The 22657-nt window shown below is 36.3% G+C and overlaps 1 protein-coding gene across 1 annotated transcript in view; it reads left to right on the top strand.

Annotated features, from left to right (window-relative positions):
* Positions 1 to 22657, top strand: part of LOC133629694 (partitioning defective 3 homolog) — a 799726-nt gene that overhangs the window by 352134 nt on the left and 424935 nt on the right. The window contains exons 11-12 of the mRNA XM_062020594.1: positions 2272 to 2411; positions 2529 to 2657. Coding sequence (XP_061876578.1) covers positions 2272 to 2411; positions 2529 to 2657 — 269 coding nt within the window. The remainder of the gene's footprint in view (positions 1 to 2271; positions 2412 to 2528; positions 2658 to 22657) is intronic.

Here is a 22657-nt window from a genome sequence, read left to right as displayed (position 1 = left end):
TTGAGAGACGTTTTAATATAAGAGTACAGTGTGTGGACTCTGTGTTTTCTAAAAGGCGGGGCCTGTTGCCTAGTGACGTGTGACGTCATCGAGGGCCTCAACGGAGTTGCGTTTGTTAGCTTTAGCCGTTAGCAGCGCACTTTGTCGGCATCGACGCCAGCTCTTTTGAATTTTTTCCCACCGGATTGTGTTACTTTTGCTTAATAAAGTGATTGGCTTCTTGTCAACAAACGGGGTATTGTTTGGATGGCAAGTTTGTCACTTCAATCGTTGATTTGTTGTTCTCTAACATGCGTTTCGGAGATGTTTAATATAAGAGCACAGTGTGTGGAGTCTGTGTTTTCTAAAAGGCGGGGCCTGTTGCCTAGTGACGTGTGACGTCATCGAGGGCCTCCACAGAGCTGCGTTTTTTAGCTTTAGCAGTTAGCAGCGCACTTTGTCGGCCTCGACGCCAGCTCTTTTTGAATTTTTTCCCACCGGATTGTGTTACCTTTGCTTAATAAAGAGATTGGCTTCTTGTCAACAAACGGGGTATTGTTTGGATGGCAAGTTTGTCACTTCAATCATTGATTTGCTGTTCTCTAACATGCATTTGAGAGACGTTTTAATATAAGAGCACAGTGTGTGGAGTCTGTGTTTTTAAAAGGCGGGGCCTGTTGCCTAGTGACATGTGACGTCATGGAGGGCCTCCACAGAGCTGCGTTTGTTAGCTTTAGCAGTTAGCAGCGCACTTTGTCGGCATCGACGCCAGCTCTTTTGAATTTTTTCCCACCGGATTGTGTTACCTTTGCTTAATAAAGTGATTGGCTTCTTGTCAACAAACGGGGTATTGTTTGGATGGCAAGTTTGTCACTTCAATTTGTTGTTCTCTAACATGCATTTGAGAGATGTTTAATATAAGAGCACAGTGTGTGAAGTCTGTGTTTTTAAAAGGCGGAGCCTGTTGCCTAGTGACATGTGACGTCATGGAGGGCCTCCACGGAGCTTCGTTTGTTAGCTTTAGCAGTTAGCAGCGCACTTTGTCGGCCTCGACGCCAGCTCTTTTTGAATTTTTTCCCACCGGATTGTGTTACCTTTGCTTAATAAAGAGATTGGCTTCTTGTCAACAAACGGGGTATTGTTTGGATGGCAAGTTTGTCACTTCAATCGTTGATTTGTTGTTCTCTAACATGCGTTTCGGAGATGTTTAATATAAGAGTACAGTGTGTGAAGTCTGTGTTTTTTAAAAGGCGTGGCCTGTTGCCTAGTGACGTGTGACGTCATCGAGGGCCTCAACGGAGTTGCGTTTGTTAGCTTTAGCAGTTAGCAGCACACTTTGTCGGCCTTGACGCCAGCTCTTTTTGAATTTTTTCCCACCGGATTGTGTTACCTCTGCTTAATAACGAGATTGAATGGCTGTCGTGGCTTCTTGTCAACAAACAGGGTATTGTTTGGATGGCAAGTTTGTCACTTCAATCATTGATTTGTTTAAAAAGTAATTAATTACATTTGTTACTTTGCCAAAAAAAGTAATTGAATTACTAACGGAATCTGAGCAAAGATGAGTAGAGATGAACTGAACGGTGTATTGTTTGGATGGCACTAGCTGCACTTGTTCTTGTTGTTGTTGACATGAATACAACCCAATCCAGCTATCGCTAACAGCGTTATAACGGACCCGAAGGTAATTAATTAGATTGCTCGTTACTAGTAATATAGTTTATTAAACTGGGTTGGTAGCGAGGCCGTGCCAGCAACTTGAGGGTTCCAGGTTAGATAATTATTGTGGAAGTCTCTCTATGGTGGGTGGGTTCTCCTGAGTCCGATAGATGTTTCGTGAGCCCGGTGTACAGGTTTCAGCCAGTCTTTTATTGTCATACACAAGTCTCGTTTGCTATTCAGCAATATATACTTTAGGCCTTTTCAGTCCGGCGTGTCTCTGCTTCGTGGCTCTGTGCGTGTGTCGCTCTGCTCCAACGCCCAACTACGTGTCTCGTCCCGGCTGCTGCTAATAAGGGCGACAGGTGATTAGATAACAAGCCCCAGCTGGGCAATCTACTCACCTGCCGCTGTCTTCGAGGGCGGCCCTTACACACCCCGCTCCGTGGCAGGCCCGCAGGCCACACCCCCCTCCACAATTATAATTCACAAAATATTATTGAAAGATGTGTTCATACAGTATATAAATATGATAAACAATTGTTTCAAGAAGATGCGATACACATTAAAATTAATGTAATATTTGCATTTTCTTATTTTAAATGGTAAATAGTTTGCCTTTTTATGTCTTAGGTCCGGAAGGTCTTGGGTTCAGCATCACTTCCCGAGATGTTCCAGTTGGTGGCAGCGCTCCTATTTATGTCAAAAACATACTTGCTCGGGGGGCCGCCATCCAAGATGGCAGACTCAAAGCTGGAGACCGTCTTCTGAAGGTATATCATTTGTTAACCACCCTTTCATAATAACCAGATATTAAAAATGACATCTGGAAGTATCATTGGGTTCTTGGTTACCACCAATGTATCATTGCTACTGGATGTGTGATGCAGGTCGGTGGTGTGGACCTGAGTGGTAAAACCCAAGAAGAGGTGGTAGCTGTGCTGCGTGCCGCACCCATGGGTGGGGTAGTCAACCTGTCGGTGACTCGTCCAGAGGAACCCCTGCTGCCTCGAGAAGTGGTGAGTACACACCCATGTCTGATCCAACGTTGTGTCTATTGCCGACTTTTTCCAGGCATACCAATGTCCAAAATATATCCTGACCGGACTGTTCAGGCTCATTTCAGGGTTTTTCAAATCACATGGGCTCCTAGTGGGGCACCATAGTTAGTTTTAATCAAAAACTGGGGTAAATCTGCATTCTTCTCCGTTTGGCTGACCTACTCTGTTGCATCTCGCCACCACGCTGCTAGCTGTCACATGCTAATGGTCGTCAGCAGTCAGTAGAGAAGAACTGAATATTGGAGATGCCAGAAGAGCAGTGACCCTGACCAAGGTCTTTAAATCCCTGGAGAATATTTTGTGCAAAATGTCTATGAAGGTTCTCATTCATCGGGTCTTTGCAGTCTCAGGGCTTTCAATCCATCGCAACTGGACTGTTTGGTTTGTCTTAGAAGCGATTAGCCTCTCATCCTAGTGGACTTCATCAGTTCATGATCTTAGACTTAGATTGGTCAGATCTAGTCTTAGATTTAGATTGGTCACATCTAATCTTAGACTTAGATTGTTCACATCTAGTTTTAGACTTAGATTGGTCACATCTAGTTTTAGACTTAGATTGGTCACATCTAGTCTTAGACTTAGATCGGTCACATCTAGTCTAAGACTTAGATTGATCAGATCTAGTCTTAGAATTAGATTGGTCAGATCAAGTCCTAGAATTAGATTGGGTAGATCTAGTCTTAATTTTAGATTGGTCAGACCTAGTCTTAGACTTAGATTGGTCAGATCAAGTCTTAGACTTAGTTGGTTAGATCTAGTCTTAGACTTACATTGGTTAGATCTAGTCTTAGACTTAGATTGGTTAGATATAGTCTTACACTTAGATTGGTCACATCTCATCTTAGACTTAGATTGGTCAGATCTAGTCTTAGTCTTAGATTGGTCACATCTAGCCTTAGTCTTAGATTGGTTACATCTAGTCTTAGTCTTAGATTGGTCACATCTAGTCTTAGACTTAGATCAGTCACATCTAGTCTTAGTTTTAGATTGGTCAGATCTAGTCCAACACTTAGATTGGTCAGATCAAGTCCTAAAATTACATTGGTTAGAACTAGTCTTAGTTTTAGATTGGTCAGACCTGGTCATAGACTTTGATTGGTTGGATCTAGTCCTAGACTTAGATTAGTCAGATCAAGTCTTAGGCTTAGTTGGTTAGGTCTAGTCTTAGACTTAGATTGGTTAGATATAGTCTTAGACTTAGATTGGTCACATCTAGTCTTAGACTTAGATTGGTCACATCTAGTCTTAAATTTAGATTGGTCACATCTAGTCTTAGTCTTAGATTGGTCACATCTAGCCTTAGTCTTAGATTGGTTACATCTAGTCTTAGTCTTAGATTGGTCACATCTAGTCGTAGATTTAGATTGGTCACAACTAGTCTTAGTCTTAAATCAGTCACATCTAGTCTAAGACTTAGATTGGTCAGATCTAGTCTAAGACTTAGATCAGTGACATCTAGTCTTATTTTTAAATTGGTCAGATCTAGTCCAACACTAAGATTGGTCAGATCTAGTCTTATAATTAGACTGGTCAGATCAAGTCCTAGAATTAGATTGGTTAAATCTAGTCTTAGTTTTAGATTGGTCAGACCTGGTCATAAACTTAGATTGGTCGGATCTAGTTCTAGACTTCGATTGGTCAGATCAAGTCTTAGGCTTAGATTGGTTATATCTAGTCTTAGACTGGTTAGATCTAGTCTTAGACTTAGATTGGTCACATGTAGTCCCGGCGTCTTCTAAGACAAACCATGTTGCGCAATAAACTCCCGTTGCCGTCTTACTTTGGAAGCCCATGGAAAGACTCGTCATTCTTGAACCAGAAACAAACGTTTTGGCTGACATTTTTCAAGAAATAATCAGTCCTGATACACATGGACTTCCCAAAAGTTGGGACATGGAACAATTCAAAAGATCTCATTGAAATCTCATCGAGTTCTCATCTATAAGGTCGATGGCCTCTGGACTATCGAGGTTGTCTCAGAAGTTAGGTCTATCGTCAAGTCAGGCTTCTTCAGTTGATGCTCAAAGACCAAATCGGACAGCTCTAGTCTGCGGGGATGTTGTTGGATCCAAAGTATTTATGTCCTCAAGAAACGCTAACCCCTCCCTATCGAGAATGGTCTCAGTTGTTAGGATTCGGTGGACTTCGCCAAAGTTCTTATTCCAGAAGATTTAGGAGTAAGTTGAAAATGAAACCAGGTATCGTTTACCAACACAAACACGTTATGTAGACCACCAGCACAGCATTTGAATCCTGTAAGTAAGGATGACCAGTTTGTAGGATAGGTTCCGTTAAATGCAGAAGTCTTCCCAGAACCTGAAGAGCGTGTGGTGTTAGACCTTGCATGAAGACCAGCACACATGGAGAAGAGCATCACAAGCACACCCAAACATGGAGAAGAGCATCACAAGCAGACATGCACACCCAAACAGACATTTCAGCCCACCAATCAGACGCAGGGTGACTTTGGCTGTCGCGGAGCAGATGGCGAGGCTCTTGCCCTCGTCCGGTTCGGTCTCCGTGGCCCTGACAGCAGGACCGCTTGTCAGAGCACCTGGGCAGACCAGAGGCCCCCCCCCATGCCGACCTCACTCTCACCCTACTAATAGCCACTCATCCTGGCTCCGAAGCTGTTCAACCAGACCTTAGAATCTGCTCAGTCCGGTAAATAACAGCCTGGTGGTCTTCATGGAGGAGTGGAAACTGTTGGAGTCGCAAGGAAGAAACCAAACAAACACGGAAGTTTGTGCCTCGGTTTTGGTGTCACTTGGGTTTTGACAGTCATACGATATTTGTTAAGATATGTGTGTGTGTGTGTGTGTGTGTGTGTGTGTGTGTATATATATATATATATATATATATATATATATATATATATATATATATATATATATATATATATATATATATATATATATATATACATATATATACATATATATACATATATATATATATATATATATATATATATATATATATATATATATATATATGTATATATATATATATATATTTGTGTGTTTAAATATGTATATATAAATATATATATATATATATATATATATGTATGTTTAAATATGTATATATATATATATATGTATGTTTAAATATATATATATATATATATATATATATATATATATATATATATATATATATATATATATATATATATATATATATATATATATACATATATATATATATATATATATATATATATATATATATATATATATATATATATATATATATATATATATATATATATATATATATATATATATATATATATATATATATATATATATGTATATATATATATATATATTTGTGTGTTTAAATATGTATATATAAATATATATATATATATATATATATATATATATATATATATATATATATATATATATATATATATATATATATATATATATATGTTTAAATATGTATATATATATATATATATATATATATGTATGTTTAAATATATATATATATATATATATATATATATATATATATATATATATATATATATATATATATATATATATATACACATATACATATATATATATACATACATATATATATATATATATATATATATATATATATATATATATATATATATATATATATATATATATATATATACATATATACATATATATATATATATATATTTATATATATATATACATATTTGTGTGTTTAAATATGTATATATAAATATATATATATATATATATATATATATATATATATATATATATATATATATATATATATATATATATATATATATATATATGTATGTTTAAATATGTATATATATATATATATATATATATATATATATATATATATATATATATATATATATATATATATATATATATATATATATATATATATATATATATATATATATATATATATATATATATATATATATATATATATATATATTAGGGCTGCAAGTAACGATTTATTTGATAATCGATTAATATGTCGATTATTACTTCGATTAATCGATTAATAATCGGATAAAAGAGACAAACTACATTTCTATCCTTTCCAGTATTTTATTGAAGAAAAAAAAAACCAGCATACTGGCACCATACTTATTTTGATTATTGTTTCTCAGCTGTTTGTACATGTTGCAGTTTATAAATAAAGGTTTATTAAAAATAAAAATTTTAAAAATAAAAATAAAAAAATTGCCTCTGCACATGCGCATAGCATAGATCCAACAAATCGATGACTACATTAATCGCCAACTATAAATATATAACTAAGTGTGGTAACATAATAACACAACAACAATAACAAAGTGTAGTAACATAATAACACAACAAAAATAACAAAGTGTGGTAACATAATAACACATAATAACAAAGTGTGGTAACATAATAACACAACAACAATAACAAAGTGTGGTAACATAACAACACAATAACAATAATAAAGTGGGGTAACATAATAACACATAATAACAAAGTGTGGTAACATAATAACACAATAACAAAGTGTGGTAACATAATAACACAAAAACAATAATAAAGTGTGGTAACATAATAACACATAATAACAACGTGTGGTAACATAATAACACAATAACAATAATAAAGTGTGGTAACATAATAACACATAATAACAAAGTGTGGTAACATAATAACACATAATAACAAAGTGTGGTAACATAATAATACAACAACAATAACAAAGTGTGGTAACCTAATAACACAACAACAATAACAAAGTGTGGTAACATAATAACACAATAACAATAACAAAGTGTAGTAACCTAATAACACAACAACAATAACAAAGTGTGGTAACATAATAACATATAATAACTAAGTGTGGTAACATAATAACACAACAACAATAACAAAGTGTGGTAACATAATAACACAACAACAATAACTAAGTGTGGTAACATAATAACACATAATAACTAAGTGTGGTAACATAATAACATAATAACACATAACTAAGTGTGGTAACATAATAACACATAATAACTAAGTGTGGTAACATAATAACACATAATAACTAAGTGTGGTAACATAATAACACATAATAACTAAGTGTGGTAACATAATAACACATAATAACTAAGTGTGGTAACATAATAACACATAATAACTAAGTGTGGTAACATAATAACACATAATAACTAAGTGTGGTAACATAATAACACATAATAACTAAGTGTGGTAACATAATAACACATAATAACTAAGTGTGGTAACATAATAACACATAATAACTAAGTGTGGTAACATAATAACACATAATAACTAAGTGTGGTAACATAATAACACATAATAACTAAGTGTGGTAACATAATAACACATAATAACTAAGTGTGGTAACATAATAACACAACAACAATAACAAAGTGTGGTAACCTAATAACACAACAACAATAACAAAGTGTGGTAACATAATAACACAATAACAATAACAAAGTGTAGTAACCTAATAACACAACAACAATAACAAAGTGTGGTAACATAATAACATATAATAACAAAGTGTGGTAACATAATAACACAACAACAATAACAAAGTGTGGTAACATAATAACACAACAACAATAACTAAGTGTGGTAACATAATAACACATAATAACTAAGTGTGGTAACATAATAACATAATAACACATAACTAAGTGTGGTAACATAATAACACATAATAACTAAGTGTGGTAACATAATAACACATAATAACTAAGTGTGGTAACATAATAACACATAATAACTAAGTGTGGTAACATAATAACACATAATAACTAAGTGTGGTAACATAATAACACATAATAACTAAGTGTGGTAACATAATAACACATAATAACTAAGTGTGGTAACATAATAACACATAATAACTAAGTGTGGTAACATAATAACACATAATAACTAAGTGTGGTAACATAATAACACATAATAACTAAGTGTGGTAACATAATAACACATAATAACTAAGTGTGGTAACATAATAACACATAATAACTAAGTGTGGTAACATAATAACACATAATAACTAAGTGTGGTAACATAATAACACATAATAACTAAGTGTGGTAACATAATAACACATAATAACTAAGTGTGGTAACATAATAACACAACAACAATAACAAAGTTCGCTCCATCAATCACTTAAAGGGCAAATGTGCGACCAATAAAGTCAACAAAGTAGCACGATGCTGTCAAAGCCAATCATGTTGCTATCAGTTTGTAACTTGCAGTATTTTAATGACTTGCTGAGCGTCTGCAGGCAGGACAAAATAACAAAATAACAAAATAACAACATGACAGAGTGTATAGTAAAAGACAGCCAAATAATCTCCCTAACTTGTTTTTTCCTCCGACAACTTTTCCGCCTGCGAGTGATATTTGTCATGGCTCTACCTCGGAGATTAGCTTCTTTCTTCCTCCCTCTCCTCTCCTTCCTTCCTTCACACGCACTTCTCCATAATCCCTGCGAGCATGTTCATCAACATCAGATAAGGAGGTCCAGTCTTTGTGGCTGTCGGTTATTGCAAGGAAAGCTGGAAAAGTGTTTGTTAAGAGCTGGAAATGCAATTATGACTCAACTTGGATGTTTCACACACACAAACACTCTCATAGGCTCGTGTTGGTGTGACACCTTCTTGCTCATGTTTAATATCTTTGTGCAGCCCGGGGGGATTATTACAACATTTTACTGGGTTTATAATCACTATAACGTATTTTTACATGAAAAAAAACTAAACCTATCTATTGCTTTCATACCCTTTTTTCCTCTGAGAAAGCCTGATTCAGATGTAGATAGCTACCATCAGCTATTAGTAAATCTACATTCCATTGGAACCAAGTATGGGTACCGAGTTTGGTACTTTTATTGGTGCACACTAGGGTTGTACAGTTTAGTACAGTACCGCAATACTAATTAATCATATTCAGTACTATACCGCCTCTAAAAAGGTTATAAAATAAATGAAAGGACATTAAACACATTGTGTTTTTCTTGTTGCACTTAAAGAACAATTTTGTATAATGAAGAATTAGATCTGAATATAATACAAAAAACAGCTTGATTAAGATAATAATAAATTATTTATGATTAATGGTTGCCACTCCTGGTCGGTGCTTTAAGAAAAATGCAATTATTAGTAAGTACTTTAAACACAACTATGGATAAATGTACACAAATAAGGTACAACACACATGTGTTAAATATAAAACACAAATTGTAGCAATTTGTTATCAAATTCAGTCATTTTGTTTGCATTAGTTGACCTTAGATGGGCGGTCCTAACTACGCTAATATTTGGCATCAATCCAAGCAGCTGTGTGAGCGTCTTCGTATCTACATGTTACGTATCTACATGTTATGTATCTACATGTTACGTATCTACATGTTATGTATTTACAGTACATGTTATGTATCTACATGTTACGTATCTACATGTTATGTATCTACATGTTATGTATCTACATGTTATGTATTTACAGTACATGTTATGTATCTACATGTTACGTATCTACATGTTATGTATTTACAGTACATGTTATGTATCTACATGTTACGTATCTACATGTTATGTATCTACATGTTATGTATCTACATGTTATGTATTTACAGTACATGTTATGTATCTACATGTTACGTATCTACATGTTATGTATCTACATGTTACGTATCTACATGTTATGTATTTACAGTACATGTTATGTATCTACATGTTATGTATCTACATGTTATGTATCTACATGTTATGTATTTACAGTACATGTTATGTATCTACATGTTATGTATCTACATGTTACGTATCTACATGTTATGTATCTACATGTTATGTATCTACATGTTATGTATTTACAGTACATGTTATGTATCTACATGTTATGTATCTACATGTTATGTATCTACATGTTACGTATCTACATGTTTTGTATCTACATGTTATGTATCCACAGTACATGTTATGTATCCACAGTACATGTTATGTATCTACATGTTATGTATCTACATGTTATGTATCTACATGTTACATATCTACATGTTATGTATCTACATGTTATGTATCTACATGTTATGTATTTACAGTACATGTTATGTATCTACATGTTATGTATCTACATGTTATGTATCTACATGTTACGTATCTACATGTTATGTATCTACATGTTATGTATCCACAGTACATGTTATGTATCTACATGTTATGTATCTACATGTTATGTATCTACATGTTATGTATCCACAGTACATGTTATGTATCTACATGTTATGTATCTACATGTTACGTATCTACATGTTACGTATTTACATGTTATGTATCTACATGTTACGTATCTACATGTTATGTATCTACATGTTACGTATCTACATGTTATGTATCTACATGTTACGTATCTACATGTTATGTGTCTACATGTTACATATCTACATGTTACGTATCTACATGCTATGCATCTACATGTTACGCATCTACATGTTACGTATCTACATGTTACATATCTACATATTATGTATCTACATGTTATGTATCTACATGTTATGTATCTACAGTACATGTTATGTTTCTACATGTTATGTATCTACATGTTACAAATATACATGTTACATATCTACATGTTACATATCTACATGTTATGTATTTACATTTTACATATCTACATGTTATGTATCTACATGTTATGTATCTGCATGTAACATATCTACATGTTACGTATCTACATGTTACATATCTACATGTTATGTATCTACATGTTATGTATTTACATGTTATGTATTTACAGTACATGTTATGTATCTACATGTTATGTATCTACATGTTACGTATCTACATGTTATGTATCTACATGTTATGTATCTACATGTTACGTATCTACATGTTACGTATCTACATGTTATGTATCTACACGTTATGTATCTACATGTTATGTATCCACAGTACATGTTATGTATCTACATGTTACGTATCTGCATGTTACATATCTACATGTTGCATATCTACATGTTATGTATCTACATGTTGCATATCTACCTGTTATGTATCTGCATGTGACATGTCTGCATGTTACATAGCTGCACGTTACGTATCTACCTGTTACGTTTCTACATGTTACATATCTACATGTTACGTATCTACATTTTACATATCTACATGTTATGTATCTACATGTTATGTATCGACATGTTACGTATCTACATGTTATGTATCTACATGTTACATATCTACATGTTATGTATCTACATGTTACATATCTACATGTTATGTATCTACATGTTACGTATCTACATGTTATGTATCTACATGCTACATATCTACATGTTACGTATCTACATGTTATGTATCTACATGTTACATATCTACATGTTATGTATCTACAGTGCATCTTCCATATCTACATGTTATGTATCTACATGTTATGTATCTACATGTTACATATCTACATGTTACGTATCTGCATGTTACATATCTACATGTTACGTATCTACAGTTGTGTCAAATGCTAACAGTAGCTAGCCTTTGGCGTTCTTGAGCAAGTTGCCAACTGAAGTGACACGGCAGAGTTGAACTATTGCAGCGGTTGAAATCCCCATTATTTTGCAGCAAGTGAAGGCCTCTTCCACAAGCTGCCTGCATGAATGGACGTGGACGTGTGCGCTTACAGACGGATTACAACACACTCGGGGAAGAAAGGAAAATGATTTGCTGGCCCCGCCACAGATTTCGAGGTTAATTCCTCCGAGACGTGGCGGGTGAGCCACTTTCAAAAGGGAGTCAGAATGGACTGAAGTTAAAGTCCAAATTACAGCTCAACATGAATATTGTGTTTGTGCTTTTTATGTCCGCCCTCCTGACGTCGTTGCCTCGATAATATGTCGCACACTGCACGAAGTCAGTGTTCAAAAACAAGACAAAAAATACAAAAATGGGGGTATTTTATTTGAACTAAGCAAAATAATCTGCCAATAGAACAAGAACATTTGGCTTGTCAAGACTTTCCAAAACAAGTCAAATTAGCTAACCTCAATGAACCCAAAAATACCTTAAAATAAGAATATTCTCACTAATAACAAGTGTACTACTATATGAGTACCTATTTTCTATTGTTTCATTGAGAATAAAACTGCAAAGTCTATTTGGCTGTCACCTGTTTTAATTATGAGACACAATTGTGCCAAAGTCATGATTTTGCTTGAAATAAGAAATTATTACTGTAAAAAAGTAGTTTTATACTTGTGAGTGTTGATGACACAACAGTTGACATTCTAGTTTCAAGCATGTTTTACTCAATATAGCTCATCAAATCTCAGCAACAAGCTGTAATATCTTACTGACATCATTTAGGAGCAAAACACTTAAAACAAGTAAAACACTCTAACATAAAATCTGATGTATGGCCGCACAAGTCCCAGGATGCAAAAAATGTCCACAACACACCCAGCAAAGTCCCACGGGAAGTGGGGGGGGGGGGAAAGTGAGAAAAGTCGTCAAAAGGGGCGGCATGGCGTAGTGGGTAGAGCGGCCTTGCCAGAAACCTGAGGGTTGCAGGTTCGCTCCCCGCCTCTTACCATCCAAAAATCGCTGCCGTTGTGTCCTTGGGCAGGACACTTCACCCTTGCCCCCGGTGCCGCTCACACCGGAGAATGAATGATGAATGAATGAGTTGTAAAAATGAATGATGGGTTCTCACTTCTCTGTGAAGCGCTTTGAGTGTCTAGAAAAGCGCTATATAAATCTAATCCATTATTATTATTATTAAAAGTCCCCAAAACTGTTCAAAATACCTACCCAGGTTGGAGTCCCACAAGTCCCGCCGCCGGCCGGGATGCCTAAAATGGCCAAAACGCGCCTAGCAAAGTCCCACGGGAAGGCGGGGAGAAAAGTGAGACAATTTGGTAAAATGTTCAAAAATCACACCCAGGTTCAGCACTCCTTGTGGGACTGGAACCTGGGTAGGTATTTTGAACAGTTTTGGGGACTTTTGCCGACTTTTCTCACTTTTATCCCCCCACTTCCCGTGGGACTTTGCTGGGTGCGTTTTGGACATTTTTTGCATCCCGGGACTTGTGCGGCCGGCGGCGGGACTCGTGGGACTGGAACCCGGAGGAGGTATTTTGGACAAAATTGGGACTTTTGACCATTTTGCCCGCCTTTTTCCCTTTTCTGCCCCGCCTTCCTGTGCACCATTGCTGGGTGTGTTTTGGACATTTGGACAAAAATAGTTTCAAGCATGTTTTACTCAATATAGGTCATCAAATCTCAGCAACAAGCTGTAATATCTTACTGACATCATTTAGGACCAAAACACTTCAAACAAGTAAAACACTCTAACATAAAATCTTATGTGTGAGAAGAATTATCTTATCAGGCAGAAAATAAGCAAATATCACCCTTATTTGAGATATTTAATGTTACTTAGATTTCACTTTTTGCAGTGCAGGTGACAAGTCACATACAATGTTTGGTGTGTGAATGTTGTGTAATTTCTAAATATAGTTTATTGTGTGAATATATTATCACTAAACCTTGTATTTTATTTATGTAAAATGCACAATGGACGTCATACTTTTGTTTATATTTTCAGTCTTACAAACGTAAATGAAGAAGCGTGGGGGAAAAAAATAAGGCAAATAATTCAAAAGAAGGAACATCAATCCTCAACAAAAACTGGAGCTTCTTTTTCGTCATGCTGTTAACTATCTGCACACGCTGGAAATGAGTAGCCAGGGCAGAATAATGAACTCATTGACATTGTGAAAGTTGACTTTGCAATGGAGTAAAGTAAGTCTCAAAGGAATATAACCTGAGGGGGCACTTTCTGACAAAACATCCACATTTCCATGTATGTAGTACTCCCCCCACACCACAGGGGGCAACAGTGAGGCATGTGTGTCACAGTGAAGCAGCAGTAGGATGAGTACTACTCATTCAATTGTGGAAAAAACAAATCTAAATCAATTGCAAAAATCAGACTTTTAATGAGTACTGGACAACAAAGTATGAATGTTCCCGAACCGGACAAGTGCTCCAGTCATTGTTTCCTGTAGGACCTTTTAAGTGGCGGACACATTGTTACAGACAAGCAGCAACAATGGTAGAAATAATCATCACCAAACTGGGTCAGACATTTGTAAGTAGATATAATTTGTTAGTTTTGTGTTGAAATTGCTGACTTTGTGATGACTTTTGTGTTCGTGGTCGTGTTGTTTTTTGTCTGGGAAGTAACGATCAAACCTCGTTTAACACATGTAGTACTAAATCTGACCAGTAGAGGGTGACAACACTAATAGTGACAAGTCACATACAATGTTTGGTGTGTGAATGTTGTGTAATTTCTAATTATAGTTTATTGTGTTTATTAACACTAAACCTTCTATTGTATTTGTGTAAAATGCACAAATGATGTCATATTTTTGTTCATATTTTCAGTCTTACAAACGTAAATGAAGAAGTGTAAAAAAAAACCAAGGAAAATAATTCAAAAGAAGGAACATCAATCCTCAACAAAAACTGCAGCTTCTTTTTCGTCATGCTGTTAACTATCTGCACACACTGGAAACGAGTGGACATTATTTATGTAAAATACACAATTGATGTTATATTTTTGTTTATAGTTCCAGTCTTACAAACGTAAATATTGAAGTGTGAAAAACAAATTTGAAAAATAATTTAAAAAAGGAACATCAAGCCTCAACAAAAACCGGAGCTTCTTTTTCGTCTACTGTTAACTATCTGCACACGCTAGAAACGAGTGGACATTATTTTTGTAAAATACACAACTGACGTTATACTTTTGTTTATAATTCCAGTCTTACAAACGTAAATTAAGAAGTGTGAAAAGAAAATAAGGAAAATCTTTTAAAAGAAGGAACATCAATCCTCAAAAAATCCAGAGCTTCTTTTTTGTCATGCCGTTAACTATCTGCGCACGCTGGAAACGAGCGGACATTATTATTGTAAAATACATATTGTCTGTCTATCTGTGTTGGCCCTGCGATGAGGTGGCGACTTGTCCAGGGTGTACCCCGCCTTCCGCCCGATTGTAGCTGAGATAGGCTCCAGCGCCCCCCGCGACCCCGAAGGGAACAAGCGGTAGAGAAATGGATGGATGGAAATACACAATTGATATACTTTTGTTTACAATTCCAGTCTTACAAACGTAAATGAAAATGTGTGAAAAAAAATAAGGAAAATAATTTCAAAGAAGGAACATCAATTGTCAACAAAAAATGCAGCTTCTTTTTCGTCATGCTGTTAACTATCTGCACACGCTGGAAACGAGTGGACATTATTTAATTGTGTAAAATACACAATGGTCGTTATACTGTTTCTATGTTTATTTGGTGTTTATATTTTCAGTCTTACGAACCTAAATGAAATGAATGTAAATAAATAAAAGTAATTCAAAAGAAGGAACATCAAGCTTTTGTTCCGTCATGCTGTCAACTATCTGTCTAGCTGCGCACGCTGGAAACGAGTCGCGAGGGCAGAATAATGAATGTGTTGACGGTGTGAAAGCTGACTTTGCAATGAAGTAAACTAAGTCTCAAGGGAATATAACCTGCGGAGGCACTTCCTGGTGAAAGACCCGCATTTCCATGTCGGGCCCCTGAGTCATTGGGCCCCTCGTCATGATGTAGTTGAACGGCCCTGGCTTATCCGTTTCACGTCAGGCACATTTTTCAAAGTTATTTATTTTCCCACTCCAGCCCGGACCTTAAATCATCGGCCATAAAAAGTGACCCGGGATGTCGGCGTGCTGAGTCATAAAAAGGAGCGTTCCTCCTGGCTCTTACATCACGCTGTGACCCATGAACACTATTTTCTCTCCCCTCCCCCCCCACTTAATCACTGTCTAAACTGCGGGCCAACAAATGGGCCGGGTCCGGGCTGTGTTCTAACACGGTGGTCCACATAAGAGCAATTAAACAGTACATTAAAATCCCCTTTTTATGATCATATCACACTTGTCGCTGATCCATTAGGAGCTCTGTCTGCCAAGCAATGAGGATCTTAATTGCACAATTAATTCCAGCCTCCGATTGATGTGACAGATGGATCCGCGGCTCGGGCGTCAGACAAATGCATGACAGCGTCGGCGATAATTATAGCGGTCTAATGGCCCGTTTCGTAAGCGCCGATGCTGGTGGCCCGGTTTAGAAATCTCCCTTATTATGGTTTAACAGCTGCACTGTGATTAAGGCTGATTGTCTCCATGACCAATCACAGATTCATCTCATTTCTCCAACTTTCTCACATTGTTAGAAATAGGAAAAATCCTATCCCTCCTCCAAGACTTGGTAACTTCCGATCAAAACATCCATCATTAAAGGCCTACTGAAAGCCACTACTAGCGACCACGCAGTCTGATAGTTTATATATCAATGATGAAATCTTAACATTGCAACACATGCCAACACGGCCGAGTTAACTTATAAAGTGACATTTTAAATTTCCAGGAACTTCCGGTTCAAAACGCCTTTGAGGATGACGTATGCGTGTGACGTAGCCAGTTTAACAGAGGTATGGCTTCCCCATTGAAGCCAATACGAAATAGCTGTTTTCATGTCATTATTCCACAGTATTCTGGACATCTGTGTTGGTGAATCTGTTGCAATTATGTTCATTGCATTATGGAGAAAGAAGCTGAGCGAGCAAAGAAGAAAGTCGGTGCGAAGCGGAGTATTTTGCGAGGGAAGTCAGCAACACAACACAGTCGGTGTTTCATTGTTTACATTCCCGAACGATGCAGTCAAGATCGAAGAACTCGGACAACAGAGACTCTTACCAGGAGGACTTTATGACTTCGTTAACAGACGCGGATGCGATACCGTGAGTACGCTTCCAAACATTTGATTGCTTGCTATAACTAGCTCGAGCTAGTAGCTAGTAGCTAGGAGCTAGGAGCTAGCATAACAAACATCTAGGTGTTTGTTATGCGGGATTAATTTGTGGCATATTAAATATAAGCCTGGTTGTGTTGTGGCTAATAGAGTATATATTTATTTACTGTTGTAGTCATTCCCAGCTGAATATCAGGTCCCACCCGCGCGCTTCCAAACATTTGATCGCTTGCCCGTACGTGCGTGTCACGTACGTAACTTTGGTTAAATATATAAGCTTTATGAACCTTGGGTTAGGTGAACGATTCTTTGGGCTGAGTGAGTGTGTGTGTTGTGCAGGTGTTTGAATTGTATTGGCGGGTTATATATACGAGATCCCGTCCATATTACCCGCTCGAGCTATAACTAGCTCGAGCTAGTAGCTAGTAGCTAGGAGCTAGCATAACAAACACGTAGGTGTTTTAATGTGGGATTACTTTGTGGCATATTAAATATAAGCCTGGTTGTGTTGTGGCTAATAGAGTATATATATGTCTTGTGTTTATTTACTGTTGTAGTCATTCCCAGCTGAATATCAGGTCACCCCCGCCTCTCACAGCATCTTCCCTATCTGAATAGCTTCAACTCCCCACCAGTCCTTCACTTGCACTTTCCTCATCCACAAATCTTTCATCCTCGCTCAAATTAACGGGGAAATCGTCGCTTTCTCGGTCCGAATCTCTCTCACTTCATGCGGCCATCATTGTAAACAATAGGGAACTTTGCGTATATGTTCAACTGACTACGTCACGCTACTTCCGGTAGGGGCAAGCCTTTTTTTTATCAGATACCAAAAGTTGCAATCTTTATCGTCGTTGTTCTCTACTAAATCCTTTCAGCAAAAATATGGCAATATCGCGAAATGATCAAGTATGACACATAGAATAGATCTGCTATCCCCGTTTAAAAAAAAAAAATTCATTTCAGTAGGCCTTTAAATTTCCCGCGAAACTTCCGGTTGAAAACGTCTATGTATGATGACGTATGCGCGTGACGTCGATGGTTGAAACGGAAGTACTCGGACACTTTGTATCCAATACAAAAAGCTCTGTTTTCATCGCAAAATTCCACAGTATTCTGGACATCTGTGTTGGTGAATCTTTTGCAATTTGTTTAATGAACAATGGAGACTGCAAAGAAGAAAGTTGTAGGTGGGATCGGTGTATTAGCGGCTGGCTGCAGCAACACAACCAGGAGGACTTTGACTTGGATAGCAGACGCGCTATCCGACGCTAGCCGCCGACCGCATCGATGATCGGGTGAAGTCCTTCGTCGCGCCGTCGATCGTGAGCACGGGTGTTGATGAGCAGATGAGGGCTGGCGGAGGTGGAGCGCTAATGTTTTTATCATAGCTCTGACGAGGTCCCGTAGCTAAGTTAGCTTCAATGGCGTCGTTAGCAACAGCATTGCTAGGCTTCGACAGGCGGCACAGCATTAACCGTGTAGTTACATGTCCAGTGTTTGGTTCTCCTGATAGTAGTATTGTTGATCTTCTGTCTATCCTTCCAGTCAGGGGCTTATTTCTTTTGTTTCTATCTGCATTTAAGCACGATGCTATCACGTTAGCTCCGTAGCTAAAGTGCTTCACCGATGTATTGTCGTGGAGATAAAAGTCACTGTGAATGTCCATTTCGCGTTCTCGACTCTCATTTTCAAGAGGATATAGTATCCGAGGTGGTTTGAAATACAAATCCGTGATCCACAATAGAAAAAGGAGAGAGTGTGGAATCCAATGAGCCAGCTTGTACCTAAGTTACGGTCAGAGCGAAAAAAAAAAAAGTCCTGCACTGCACTCTAGTCCTTCGCTCTCACGTTCCTCATCCACAAATCTTTCATCCTCGCTCAAATTAATGGGGTAATCGTCGTTTTCTCGGTCCGAATCGCTCTCGCTGCTGGTGTAAACAATGGGGGAATGTGAGGAGCCTTTCAACCTGCGACGTCACGCTACTTCCGGTACAGGCAAGGCTTTTTTTTTATCAGCGAACTTTATCGTCTATGTTCTCTACTAAATCCTTTCAGCAAAAATATGGCAATATCGCAAAATGATCAAGTATGACACATAGAATGGATCTGCTATCCCCGTTTAAATAAAAAAAAATCATTTCAGTAGGCCTTTAAGCGGTGATAAACGGCGCTAACCTGATGCTTGGGAGCTTCTAGTCGTCCATAGCGTTTCTACTCGTATGGATTCTCCACTCATCACTCCAAGCAACATTTGTTAGATTTGCAATATAACTAAAACAATTCTTACGTACTAAACCGTCCCATGTGTGGTATCTGTAAGAGTGTTTTCTTGCATAATTGTACGTGATATCGTAATGTAATCAAGCTAGCATCTTTAGCATCAGCTAATACTGTCAGGTTCAAACACTGATGACATCTATTAAACAAGACAAGAAGCAAAGAATTAAACAGAGACATAATTAAATTTGGCTCAATTTGAGGAGAGACGCGCAGACACTGTACCCTTGGACAGTGTCTCAGCACGCTCTGCAGAAAGATTGCACGCCGCCTCCTTTTTTATTTGGACCTTCCCTGACCACATGGCCACAGCTGTTTCTAAGGGACGGGGGTCGTAAACAGTTCACAGAAAAGGTCGGCTCAAAAAAAGAGGTCGTAAAACAGTTCAAAAGAGGTTCGTAAAACAGTTGAAAAAGAGGTCGTCTGGAAATTAGGCAGGTCCAGCCTTCTCTCCGCTTTGTAGTCCTTGGGTTCAAACAATATCGTTCTGTTGATTACAACACATGAAAGAAAACAGAAACCCCTACATGTTGCTTCCCATCCTACACAGTGGAGTTTTACAAGCCTTCTTGGTAGGTTCAAAGACATATTTTTGCTTCTCAAAGTTTTTGTGATAACGTAGATACAATTATTCTAACAAATACAGTAACACATTTACGAGTGTATGCGTTAGTATTATTTACTTACGACAGTTTTGATTGACTGATTGAAACTTTTATTAGTAGATTGCACAGTACAGTACATATTCTGTACAATTGACCACTAAACGGTAACACCCCGATAAGTTTTTCAACTTGTTTAAGTCGGGGTCCACGTTAATCAATTCATGGTAATTCACAATATTATTTTTGTATCGTTTCAGTAAATTCACCAAAATGTCACCGTGGAGTTATTGAGTCTGTTTAGCTGATTGGAGAGCTAGCTTACAAAGCTAGTTTGTCCATGACGATGACTTCTGTTTTGTTTGATCGGCCGTTTTACTGCCGTGTTACAGACACTGTTTGGAAACAATGTATGTAAATAAACATTTATAGAATATTTCTGTGTAAATAAATAATTTTACATCGTATATATCTGCGACTTATAGTCCGGTGCAACTAATACATGGTTGCACATATTAGTTAATAAATATTTACAAAATATTTATGTTTAAATAATTCATGTATATATATGTATATATGTAGTAATACGTATGCAACACGTCTTGCAATATAACTAAAACAATTCTTACGTACTAAACCGTAACCATGTGTGTGATGTCTGTAAGAGTGTTTTCTTGCATACTTGTACGTGCTATCGTACTGTAATCAAGCTAGCATCTTTAGCATCAGCTAATATAATAACACATGTTATTATTATTTACTTATTTTCGCATTGTTTCAGTAAATTCACCAAAGCGTCACCGTGGAGTTATTGAGTCTGTTTAGCTGATTGGAGAGCTAGCTTGCGCAGCTAGTTGGTCAATGAGGATGACTTCTGTTTTGTTTTGATCAGCCGTTTTACTGCCATGTTAAAAACAGTCTTTGGAAACTATTAATATATGTAAATAAATATTTACAGAATATTTCTGTTTAAATAATTCATGTATATATGTATATATGTACTAATACGTATGCAACACGTCTTGCAATATAACTAAAACAATTCTTACGTACTAAACCGTAACCATGTGTGTGATGTCTGTAAGAGTGTTTTCTTGCATACTTGTACGTGCTATCGTACTGTAATCAAGCTAGCATCTTTAGCATCAGATAATATAATAACACATGTTAGTATTATTTACTTATTTTCGCATTGTTTCAGTAAATTCACCAAAGCGTCACCGTGGAGTTATTGAGTCTGTTTAGCTGATTGTAGAGCTAGCTTGCGCAGCTAGTTGGTCCATGATGATGACTTCTGTTTTGTTTGATCAGCCGTTGTACTGCCATGTTAAAAACAGTGTTTGGAAACAATTAATATATGTAAATAAATATTCACAGAATATTTCTGTTTAAATAACTCATGTATATATGTATATATGTACTAATACGTATGCAACACGTCTTGCAATATAACTAAAACAATTTGTACGTAGTAAACCGTAACCATGTGTGTGATGTCTGTAAGAGTGTTTTCTTGCATACTTGTACGCGCTATCGTACTGTAATCAAGCTAGCATCTTTAGCATCAGCTAATATAATAACACATTTACGAGTGTCTGTGTTAGTATCATTTACTTATTTTTGTATTGTTTCAGTAAATTCACCAAAACGTCACCGTGGAGTTATTGAGTCTGTTTAGCTGATTGGAGAGCTAGCTTCCGCAGCTAGTTGGTCCATGAGGATGACTTCTGTTTTGTTTGATCAGCCGTTGTACTACCATGTTAAAAACAGTGTTTGGAAACAATTAATATATGTAAATAAATATTTACAGAATATTTCTGTTTAAATAACTCATGTATATATGTACTAATATGTATGCAACACGTCTTGCAATATAACTAAAACAATTCTTACTTTTTAAACCGTAACCATGTGTGTGATGTCTGTAAGAATGTTTTCTTGCATACTTGTACGCGCTATCGTACTGTAATCAAGCTAGCATCTTTAGCATCAGCTAATATAATAACACATGTTAGTATTATTTACTTATTTTCACATCGTTTCAGTAAATTCACCAAAACGTCACCGTGGAGTTATTGAGTCTGTTTAGCTGATTGGAGAGCTAGCTTCCGCAGCTAGTTGGTCCATGATGATGACTTCTGTTTTGTTTGATCAGCCGTTTTACTGCCATGTTAAAAACAGTGTTTGGAAACAATTAATATATGTAAATAAATA

The sequence above is a fragment of the Entelurus aequoreus genome, linkage group LG15 (genome assembly GCF_033978785.1).
Source record: "Entelurus aequoreus isolate RoL-2023_Sb linkage group LG15, RoL_Eaeq_v1.1, whole genome shotgun sequence".
NCBI classification, from domain to species: Eukaryota; Metazoa; Chordata; class Actinopteri; order Syngnathiformes; family Syngnathidae; genus Entelurus; species Entelurus aequoreus.
The sequence above is the reverse complement of the archived record's forward strand: the minus strand, read 5'-3'. Positions and strand labels throughout refer to the sequence as shown.